General features: G+C 42.6%; 1 protein-coding gene across 1 annotated transcript; it reads right to left on the minus strand.

Annotated features, from left to right (window-relative positions):
- Positions 1–2,093: 2,093 nt before the first annotated feature.
- On the minus strand, positions 2,094–11,973 carry LOC139532365 (glycogenin-1-like). The gene is made up of 7 exons (XM_071329842.1): positions 11,779–11,973; positions 10,695–10,830; positions 10,371–10,545; positions 10,119–10,281; positions 8,640–8,766; positions 5,942–6,161; positions 2,094–3,753 (listed from the first exon to the last, which is right to left on the minus strand). The coding sequence occupies exons 1-7, from the start codon at positions 11,783–11,785 to the stop codon at positions 3,583–3,585; spliced, it is 999 nt and encodes a 332-aa protein (XP_071185943.1). The 5' UTR covers positions 11,786–11,973; the 3' UTR covers positions 2,094–3,582.
- Between the last annotated feature and the right edge of the window lie 471 nt (positions 11,974–12,444).

Consider the following 12,444-nt stretch of genomic DNA (forward strand, 5'->3'; position numbering starts at 1 on the left):
AGTATATCTGAAGAATACGTTGATAGAATAGTGTATATACAGCAATAGTTAAATAGGATGGCCTTGACGAGAATACATTATATACATATGAAATGGGTAAAACAGTATGTAAACATTATTAAAGTGACCAGTGTTCCATGTTTATGTGGCAGCAGCCTCTAAGGTGCAGGGAAGAGTAACAGGGTGGTAGCCGGCTAGTGACATTGACTAAGTGTCAGGGCAGGGTACTGGGTGGAGGCCAGCTAGTGATGTCTATTTAACAGTCTGATGGCCTTGAGATTGAAAAATAGCTTGTCTTTCAGTCCCAGCTTTGATGCACCTGTACTGACCTTGCCTTCTGGATGATAGCGGGGTGAACAGGCTGTGGCTCGGGTGGCTGAGGTCCTTTGATCATCTTCTTGGCCTTCCTGCGACACCGGGTGCTGTAGATGTCCTGAAGGGCAGGCAGGGTGCTCCCGGTGACGCTTTGCGCTGACCGCACCACCTTCTGGAGAGCCCTGCGGTTGCAGGCGGTGCATATGCACACTGGTCACTTTAATAATGTTTAGTTACTGTTTTTACATACTGTTTACCCATGTTTCACCCATACTGTATTCTAGTCATTGCCCTCCTATGCAACTATTGCTGTACATACCATTCTATCCAGGTATGCTTCAGATATACTACATACTATAACATAAGCACATGGTTTGGAGCGCTCTTAGATATCTTAATACAGCCTAGGATTACATACACGAGGGACATGGAATCCCCTCAACATTAGAGTAGACCACTTTTGCAGCTTCAAAATGACTAACAAATATATTTTCATAATGAGTGACATCAAGTTCTTATACGTGTCTAGTAACTTAGTATTACAATAGCAATATTGTTGATACATAGGACTTTGGAAATTGCTTTATAATTGCATAATAAATGGGGTTATTACATAAGTGGAATAAGGAACAGTCACTATTCCTCGTGTACAGTAGTTACAAAAACTCTCAGCTCATTGCTATCCAATTCAAATGTGATTACCAAAGTAATATGTCAAAACATGCTAATAAAAAGTTGCTCCAAAAGGTAATTTGTTTTACTACACAGGAACAAGAACAGTTCAATGTTGTGTTCAGAGAACGCTAACAGTAACAAAATATGGCTATTAAGTGTTGAAAGGAAACTAAATATCCCAAAACTGCCTTCTTGAATCAACTATAGACAAGGTAGGTTGAAAATCACGTTGGTTTGTATTCTGAGTAAACTATCCCTTTAAAGATGGTAGACGTGTGTGTTTAGAAGTTGTTTTGGCTAAGCATCCAACTTGCTGCTTACAATGTTTGAAAAATGGCTTTGAATTGCTCTGCAGTATGTCCAGGCATCATAAACTGAATTGCAGCTTCCAATCTTTTCAGTGGCATGTTGAAAGAATCATATAGTAGTTGAGCGTCACAATTTATTTATACTTATCTGTACAAACTACAATTCGTTAGACTTATGTACACCTATGGCAATGGACATTCAGGAGAATGGACATTTACAAAATGTTTCCCGACAGAAACGTATTGTGTAGATCCAATATGCTGTCAGATAGATTGGAATAGTATAGCAGTGTGTGTCTGCTCTATTCAGTCCATCTTCAACATGCACTTCCAGATACAGCCCTGCCATTAGTTGAAGGCTGCTAATCCAATAGTTTCAGAAAAGTACTCACTTCCTGAGATCTGTATTCAAATAATTTCTCAGATCCATATTCAAATAGTTAACACAAGTAGATACTCAAATAGTTTGGATAGTAACTTTCTGAGGTCTGTATTTGGGTTTAAGAAGTGGTCCGTTTTTGGAATCTGTATTCCAATAGTTGTAGTCACCTCCAAAGTAGCTATTTGTTCCCCCCGAAAGATTTTTACTTTCCACAAAGCAGTTAAAAACTATATTTATCCCAAGTCTGAAACAGAGCACACCTAACATCAGAACCTTTTGTTATGATTTCAATACCATCATTGAGCACGCACACACACACACACACACACACACACACACACACACACAGTTGAGTAGTACTAGTAGTTAGGCTGTATTTGTAGTAGCCACATAGCTGGAATAAAAGACAGATGGAGACTTCTTCACCAGTCCTTTATTAGGTGTCTACAGAGAACAGAAACAGTGAGAACTACCGGGGTGTGTTAAGAACACACAAGGTTTCACAGTGTTTGGAAACGTCTCTATAGAGCCGTTTGTGGGTGTGTTAAGAGGGACCACAAAACTATTACATCCCATTACTTACTAGATCATTTTAGGCTGTGTGTGTGTTAGGATTCCCTACTGGCCTTATGCCCCCGTGTGCACTTGACCTGCTCACTCTGTCACCTTCATGGATGTGAAAGCATTGGATTAATCATGGACTTGAGTTCTCACCGTGTCAAAATAATATCTGATATGGTTTTCTTCACACCAGTCCATTCCTTTTAAATCCACAAGGCGGGGTGAAGGTACACACTTCAGGGAGAGGAAGAGACATCAGGGTGTTGATGTTGGAGGGTGGTGGAGGGGGGGGTTGACAAGGTAGGGCTGTAGGAGGGGTGAGCTGGAGATGGGGGGTGTCAAGTTGAGAGTAGAGAAGGGTGGAGTAGAGTGGAGCGTGGAGGTAAGTCTGTTGGAGGGTTGAATGAAGTAGAGTGGAGCTGGAGGAGCGTAGAGGTAAGTCTGTAGGAGGGTTGAATGAAGTAGAGTGGAGCTGGAGGAGCGTAGAGGTAAGTCTGTAGGAGGGTTGAATGGAGTAGAGGTGGAGGGGGATGGCAGCAGCAGAGAAGTGTTTTCTGTAAACAGTGAACGGCGACAATTCGAATAGGCCTAGTTGTGTAATAAGAGTCTTTGACGGTGGTAAGGCAACTGGTCAGACTACACAGGAAGTGAGGAAACCCAACAGGAAGTGATGACATCAAACAGGACATGGCGAAATGACAAGCGCTACGGTGGGTTTTCCACTTTAGAAACGGGCTTCCTTCACAATAATCATAATATAAAGAAACAAGCATGCACAACACGCATATGGAGAGCAAAAATAACCACTGGGATGCAAACTTTAATAAACAAAATAAGTTCTTCCATTTTATAGAGGGAAATACTTCATACCCACGCATCTCTGAATACTTTACAGAGTAAAAGCACGACTGCCCTATCTCTATCATTATCAGGCTTGACTGAGTAACTGGGTTAGAGCTGTTAGAGTCATGGGGTCTGGATGGGACTTGGTGAGGCAGAGTCACAGTGAGGTTATTACTGAGTCATTACTTACTGACCAAGGCATCTGCGCCGAGGTGGTGGTATGGGGGCTGCATAGTGTAGTAAACTGGTGTTCAAACACTGAATGGCCCAGTCTCTGCAGGGGTTATTTCTGCAGGACCAGGCCACACAGACGCACGAACACAGAGTGAAAAACAGAGAGAGAGAGAGAGAGGCCCAGGATGGGACTGTTTTTCAATATGTCATGCTCTACCGCTTTCTCTTCTGATTGGTCGAATGTCAGTTGATCCCCGCCCTGACTGACGCATCTCAGGCCTGCCAATGGATGCCCTCTCCGTCCGTCATCCCTCCTCTGGCCCTCTACTTGAGGAAGCAGTCCAGTTTCCTCTGGATGCTTTCGAAGGAGTCGGCTCCCATGTAGTCCGCCTGGCCCGCCTCCCATCGCTGCCTCCTCTCCTCACTGGACACCTGGGGCGCCTGAGGGGGAGGCGGGGGGAGGATGATCTCAACCACACTGTCACAGACCTCCTCCTATAGGGGGTGGAGGGAGAGACAGGGGAGGCAAACAAGATGAGCGTTCTGAGACATGGAGAAATACTCACTAATACAAGGGTGACGGTGACAGCCATGAAGCATTTCCCCTCAACCCAAAGCATCGACCAATCAGCAGCTTCCTCTACAGAGAAACAGAACTAAGGGCAGGGGCCGGGGTCAGTGGGAGTGAAAAGCCAATCAGCTTCTTCCTGTTACCATGGCAACTCCAATAAGCACAGCCGGCCGGGTTTTTAGAGTTGAACTAGGGTGTCAGAAGTATAGCACTACATCGGTGACTACATCACCCTACTGCAATATTATTATTGCACTACATAGGGCATATAGTGCCCTTTCCGACATGCCCTTAGATTACCTGTTTAAAGTATCCATGAGAGACAGGGAGAGAGGTTACCATGTCAATGACTTGCCACTAGAGAGTCAACACACACACACACACACCACACAAAATCAGCAACTGAAACCAGCAAATACTGTACATAAACTTCTTTACGATTCCACTGTGAACACACTGTACTCATATATACAAACTGTCCTTCAACAGTCCCCTCAAAACGCATACAGTGCCTTAAAGTATTCATAGCCCTTGCCTTAATCCACATTTGGTTGTGTTACAGCCCGAATTCAAAATGTTTTTCTCACCCATCTACACACCATACCCCATAATGACTAAATTAAATATTATTTTTTTTACACCCCTGAGTCAATACATGTTAGAATCACCTTTGGTACAGCTGTGGGTCTTTCTGGGTAAGTCTCTAAGTGCTTTGCACACCTTTATTGTACATTATTTTATTTTTTATGCTCTGTCAAGTTGGTTGTTGATCATTGCTAGACAGCCATTTTCAAGTCTTGCCATTGATTTTCAAGCCAATTTAAGTCAAAACTGTCTAACTAGGCCACTCAGGAAAATTCAATGTCATCTTGGTAAACAACTCCAGTGTGTATTTGACCTTGTGTTTTAGGTTATTGTCGTGCTCAGAGGTGAATTTGTATCCCAAGCAGACAACCAGGTTTCTCCTTAAGGACTTTTCCTGTGCTTAGATTAATTATTTATTTTATCCTAAAAAACTCCCTAGTCCTTGCTGATGACAAGCATACCCATAACATGATGCAGCCACTACCATGCTTGAAAATATGAAGAGTGGTACTCAGTGATGTGTTGGATTTTCCCCAAACATAACACTTTGTATTCAGGACAAAGTTAATTTCTTTGCCACATTTTTTGCAGTTTTACTTTATTGCCTTATTGAAAACAGAATGCATGTTTTGGAATGTTTTATTCTGTACAGGCTTCCTTCTTTTCACATTGTAAATTAGGTTAGTATTGTGGAGTAACTACAATGTTATTGATCCATCCTCAGTTTCCTCCTATCACAGCCATTAAACTTGAAATGTTTTAAAGTCCCCATTGCCCTCATGGTGAAATCCCTGAGCAGTTTCTTTCCTCCCCGGCAACTGAGTTAGTTAGGACGCCTGCATCTTTGTAGTGACTGGCTGTATTGATACACCATCCAAAGTGTAATTAATAACTTCACCATGCTCAAATGGATATTCAATGTCTGCTTTTTTTTTTTTACCCATCTACCGATAGGTGCCCTTCTTCGCGAGGCAATGGAAAACCTGTTATTTGTGGTTGAATCTGTGTTTGAAATTCACTGCTTGACTGATGGACCTTACAGACAATTGTATGTGTGGGGTACAGCGATGAGGTAGTCATTCAGAAATCATGTAAAAACACAGAGTGAGTCAATGCAACTTATTACGTGGCATGTTAAGCACATTTTTACTCTTTAACTTATTTAGGTTTGCCATTAACAAAGGGGTTGAATACTTTGACTGAATACATTTCATTTTTTCATTTTTAATTAATTTATCAAAAAAATCTAAAAACATAATTCCACTTTAACATTATGGGGTATTGTGTGTAGACCAGTGACACAATCTCAAATGAATCCATTTTAAATTCAGGCTGTAACAACAAAATGTGGAAAAAGTGAAGCTGTGTGAATACTTTCTGAAAGCCCTGAACATCTCTCACAGGTCTTGTTATACACCTTTCAAGATTCAGAAACGATTGTCAGTACTGGAGATCTTAAGAACACACGCTATGAGGACACACACACACGCACACGCACACACACACACACACACACACACACAGTACCTCAGTGCAGCCGGAGCAGAACAGTGTGTCTCCATATGAGTCTCTGAGAGCAGGTAGGACCCCAGAGGAGTAGAGGTTCCACCACTGAACCAGGAAGTCAGGGTGCAGGTCACCCGAGCCAGGGGTGTGACCTTTGACCTTCCCAGTCTGGGTGTCATAGGAGTAGTTCCATGGCTTCACCTTCCCCAGGAAGTGGACCACCTTAGCCTCATGACCGTACCTACAAACACACACACCAGAGGCTGTAAATCAAATGTTATTTGTCACATGCGCTGAATACAACAGTCGTAGACTGTAAAAATTCCCTGTCTTAGGTCAGTTAGGATCACCACTTTATTTTAAGAATGTGAAATATCAGAATAATAGTAGAGAGAATGATTTATGTCAGCTATTATTTCTTTCATCACATTCCCAGTGGGTCAGAAGTTTACATACACTCAATTAGTATTTGGTAGCATTGCCTTTAAATTGTTTTACTTGGGTCAAACGTTTCGGGTAGCCGTCCACAAGCTTCCCACAATAAGTTGAGTGAATTTTGGCCCATTCCTCCTGACAGAGCTGGTGTAACTGAGTGAGGTTTGTAGGCCTCCTTGCTCGCACATGCTTTTGCAGTTCTGCCCACACATTTTCTATAGGCTTGAGGTCAGGGTTTTGTGATAATATGATTCAAATGAATTCTGTATTTCATCCAATTTGCATGTAATCTTCTTTGTTTTGGGGTCTTTTATTTTGAAAATGGTATTCTGTGCTTGTTGTTTCCTGAGTCTCCATGCTAGTAATGTGGTTGCCTTTGAGTCTGCTTCATAATATCGTTGTTTCAGGAACCTGAGCTTTTTCTCTACAAATCTGGTCAATTTCCTGTTTTACCTTTTGAATCTCTGGTAATATAAGAGGGTCTTTGTATTGACTATGAGATCGTTCTAAGTTTCTTAGGGTTTCCTGTAATTTCAGCAGTTTCTGTGCTTTCATCTTCTTGAGAGATGATGTGGCTATGATCTTTCCTCTAATAACCGCCTTGGCTGCATCCCACAATATAACAGGAGATACTTCCCCATTATCATTATTCTCCAGACAGATGTTCAATTCTGTCTTTATTGATTCCTTGAATGCTGGATCATTCAGAATGCTTGAATTAAGTCTCCATAGAGTATTTCTTGGTTTGCTATCAAGGTGTAGAGTGAGGTAAACTCCATTATGATCTGATAAGTCGCTCTGCCCGATCCTACAATCCTTAAGCCTGTGTCTATCTGCATTGTACATGAAAAAGTAGTCTAACCTGGAGTATTCAGTGTGATGGGCTGAGTAAAAAGTAATTTATACCGCTTTAATTTTTGCTTATAAGCAGGAATCAGGAGGCTAGAATTATGGTCAGATTTACCAAATGGATGGCGAGGGAAAGCTTTACGTCTGTGTGTGGAGTAAAGGTGGTCTAGAGTTTTTCCCCTCTGGTTGCACATTTAACATGCTGATAGAAATGAGGTAAAACTGATTTAAGTTTCTCTGCATTAAAGTCCCCAGCCACTAGGAGCACCACCTCTGGATGAGCATTTTCCTGTTTGCTTATGGCAGTATACAGCTCATTGTGTGCGGTTTTAGTGCCAGCATCAGTCTGTGGTGGTATGTAGACAGCTACAAAGAAATACTCTAGGTAGACAGTGTGGTCTACAGCTTATCATGAGATACTCTACCTCAGGCGAGCAAAACCTTGATACTTCCGTAGATATCGTGCACCAGCTGTTGTTTACAAATATACATAGGCCCCCACTCCGTGTCTTACCAGAGGCTGCTGTTCTATCCTGCCGATAGAGTATATAACCCCAAGCTGTATGTTATTAATATCGGCGTTCAGCCACGACTCGCTGAAACATAAGATATTACAGGTTTTAATGTCCCGTTGATAGGATATACGTGCTTTCAGTTTGTCCCATTTATTTCCCAGCGATTGAACGTTGGCTAACAGTACGAATGGCAAAGGCAGATTAGCCACTCGTCGCCTGATCGTCACAAGGCACCCCGATCTCTTTCCGCGAAATCTGTTTCTTTCTCCTGCGAATGATGAGGATGAGGGCCTGTTCGGGTGTCTGGAGTATATCCTTCCGACTCATTATATAAAATGTATTTGTCCAATTCGAGGTGAGTAATCGCTGTTCTGATGTCCAGAATCTCTTTTCGGTCATAAGAGACAGTAGCAGCAACATTATGTACAAAATAAGTTACAAACAATGTGAAAAAACAAACAAAATAGCACGGTTGGTTAAGAGCCAATAAAACGGAAGCCTCTCAGCCATCCTAGTGTGTGTGTGTGGTGTGCCTTCTTGCGTTGCGTACTTCTAGAATAAATTAGGCTTAACTAGGAGAGAGTGTATGTGTATGTACTGTATATGTACTGTATCTGCAGTACCAGTGTGTTATTTGAGGACAGGCCTGAGCCACTCCTCTCTTGAAACTCAACACCACACACCCTTTCAACTGACCTTGGCTTGGCTTATTAACACCAAAACATGCACACTCACTCTCACTTTTCTCCCTCATGCTCTCTCTCCTGATGCTCTCGCTCACTCATTCGCTCACTCTCGCCGTCAATCTCTCACTCTCGCCGTCACACACACACGGGCAGGAAGCCAGGGATTTGGAGCTAAAGTGTGATGTATGAAATAACTTATACGGTGACAACACTGGAGTGTGTGTGTGTACCTACTGTTTGAAGGCTGGTAGATAGGTGTACATAGCGATGCTGCTGAGGTTGTAGATAAAAGGCAGGTGTTTGGAAATGTCTGCTGTTGACCAGGTATTGAAGAAACTGTTCAGAACTCCTTGGTCCCCACCTAGAGAGAGAGAGGGAGAGGGGGAGCGAGCGAGGGGGTGGGAGAGAAGGGGAAGAGGGAGAGAGAGAGAAAAGGGGAGAGAGAGAGAGAGGGAGAAAGAGTGGGGAGGGGGAGAGGTTAGACGAGAACATGAGTTATTTTAGGATCTATAGGAGCTTGTTGGCAGCAGAGTTTAAGGAAACTCCATAGGAGATATAGAGTTTATTGCACAACCCCGGACACACACTCTTTGTACCATGTATTTAATTATGTACTGCAGCTGCTTGCTCTTGGCTTCCATCAAAAACACATTCACACCTCAATGGGACTCACATGGATAAAACACATTCACATCTCAATGGGACTCACATGGATAAAACACATTCACACCTCAATGGGACTCACATGGATAAAACACATTCACATCTCAATGGGACTCACATGAATAAAACACATTCACACCTCAATGGGACTCACATGGATAAAACACATTCACACCTCAATGGGACTCACATGAATAAAACACATTCACACCTCAATGGGACTCAACATGGATAAAACACATTCACATCTCAATGGGACTCACATGGATAAAACACATTCACACCTCAATGGGACTCACATGAATAAAACACATTCACATCTCAATGGGACTCACATGAATAAAACACATTCACACCTCAATGGGACTCACATGGATAAAACACATTCACACCTCAATGGGACTCACATGGATAAAACACATTCACATCTCAATGGGACTCACATGGATAAAACACATTCACACCTCAATGGGACTCACATGGATAAAACACATTCACACCTCAATGGGACTCACATGGATAAAACACATTCACACCTCAATGGGACTCACATGGATAAAACACATTCACACCTCAATGGGACTCACATGGATAAAACACATTCACACCTCAATGGGACTCACATGGATAAAACACATTCACATCTCAATGGGACTCACATGGATAAAACACATTCACACCTCAATGGGACTCACATGGATAAAACACATTCACACCTCAATGGGACTCACATGGATAAAACACATTCACACCTCAATGGGACTCACATGGATAAAACACATTCACACCTCAATGGGACTCACATGGATAAAACACATTCACATCTCAATGGGACTCACATGGATAAAACACATTCACATCTCAATGGGACTCACATGGATAAAACACATTCACACCTCAATGGGACTCACATGGATAAAACACATTCACACCTCAATGGGACTCACATGGATAAAACACATTCACACCTCAATGGGACTCACATGGATAAAACACATTCACACCTCAATGGGATAATAATAATAATAATAATAATAATACAGAACTCACCGTCAAAGCTGCCTTTCTCAGTGCAGTGTGTCATAAGGCTGAGGTATGTTTCATTGGACGGTTTAAAGACGAACACGCCTGAGTTGAAACAATCTGGCCAACCAGGATCAGGCGCAGCAGATAACTCCTCCCTCTCAAACAGCTCATCAATGTTGGACAACACCTGCGTACACACACACACACAATATTGAGCCCTAAATACAGACTTGCCGTAATTTGTACTGAGTAAGGAGTGAGTGCGTGTGTTCTCACCAGTGTGTCTGCGTCCATAAAAACACACTTGGTGTAGTGTGTGAGTGTCCAGCAGTGCAGCTTGGTGAAGGTCACTCCGAGTTCTGGTCTCTTCATCAGGGCCAGGTGGGCCGTGTCCCCAGAGTCCAAGATATCCACCACACACACCTCGTCATAGATGCTACTCAGCATGGCCCTGCAACACACACACACACACACACAACTCAAACCGTGTGTGTTACCTGCTCAGGTGTACTCAGGCTTGGACAATACAAAACTAACAGAGACAAGGCCATGGGTGTGTCAAACACTGAACATAGATCATGGGTTGTGTGAGTGTGTTACCTGCAGGGCTCTGCTACGTGCGGTCCAATCAGAACCACCAGTTGTTTGGTTGTGTTATGGTTGCGTAGCGACCTCCCCAGAACCATCGCTCCTTTGGCATAGTTGTCATTTGTGGCCAGAGTCACATATGCTTGGTCTAATCTCTCACACACACACACACACACACACACACACACACACACACACACACACACACACACACACACACACACACACACACACACACACACACACACACACACACACACACACACACACACACACACCTGATTAGTTATTTGTAAATAACACTGGAACAGAAAGAGAGAACAGATTCTGTCGGGCACCTGAACCCTCTACAAGGTTTATATCTGTACTTCATATCAAACGGCCTATAGGGACTTCAGCTAGGGTAACCATAGACCCTCTACCCGTCCCTACCATAGAATAGTCCTATAGCTTACACACTGTACTATAACTGTCATATGTCAACTTGTGGTGGTAATGTCAAAGGCAGTTCTGCACGAGCCGTTTCCACTTGTGAGACTGACCAGAGACATTAAACGCGTCGTGTTTAAATCGAGTGATGGATTTTAAAAAACCACTGCGTGTGATTTCTCGGGTAAATATTGTAGAATACATGAGCATATAGCGAAAGTGCGTGTTTGATATATCACTACGCAGAGAGTAAACAAGTGCACACTTCGGGATGGAGGAGGATTCAATTCAGCAATGGCCGAGGCGCACGTAGGCACAGACACTGCAGGACCGTAAACACAACAAGCACACGACGTACTTTCAGTTTAAGTCATCATAATTGTTGCCTACGCGGAAAACGTTACTTTAACTACATCGCGGAATAAAACTAGAATCTACATATAAATGGGAAGACTGTGTAACTGCGTGCAATATACGCATGCATCAAACCATATATAATCACGTTGTTGCTGAAAGATGGCAACGCAAAGCTACTGCAATTTTCGTGTGATTCGGCTATAGCTTCAAACCATAATATAATAAAACAACATAAAATAATATAGCAACACTGTTTAATGGTTATAGGCTATTCCTGTCATCCTTATTAACCGACTGTCCGCTGTCTTACCCGCCATGGTCAGTTATTCGGTGTGGCCGTAGCTCGGGAGGGTCTGGAGTGCTAGATTCTGTGTGTAACGGGAGTTTTTCGGTAGCAACAAAGAGATACACGACAGCTGTCGATTCTAAAGAGGACGGAATCAAGTCAGGAGGCCATATTCGCGTCATGTGATCCGTGACAGCGCACACGCCCCCCACAATATACACACAAACACACGCAATTTAAAATCGAAATGTTTGCCAGTTTTAGTGATTATTTTCAGTTTTATTACAGTTTTTAAATATATATTTTATCTTAAGGATATGCCTAATGATCATACTTGTTCACAAGAACGGAAAGGTAAAATAGCGGTACATAGTACGAATATATCAACATCAATCAGTATTATTTATGGTAAGAGCTTGCTAATTGTTTATAAGACCAGTTCCATTGTTCCTTTGGCGACTCCAAGTGGTAAGATGGTGTATATGCACCCTGGGCTGACGAAATGAGGGTACATTATTTATATCTCTTTCTTTGGTGCTGGCTGAGCGAGAGGAAATGATTAGCCTATGCCTATGTAAATTTCTACTTTTACCCGATACACTGTAATTGATCTAATTTCAAAAACATATGTCCGATTACAAGATCACGTAAAGATAAATACAAGAGAAGGAACACGAAGTAATATTCGGA

The sequence above is a fragment of the Salvelinus alpinus genome, chromosome 10 (genome assembly GCF_045679555.1).
Source record: "Salvelinus alpinus chromosome 10, SLU_Salpinus.1, whole genome shotgun sequence".
Classification (NCBI taxonomy): domain Eukaryota; kingdom Metazoa; phylum Chordata; class Actinopteri; order Salmoniformes; family Salmonidae; genus Salvelinus; species Salvelinus alpinus.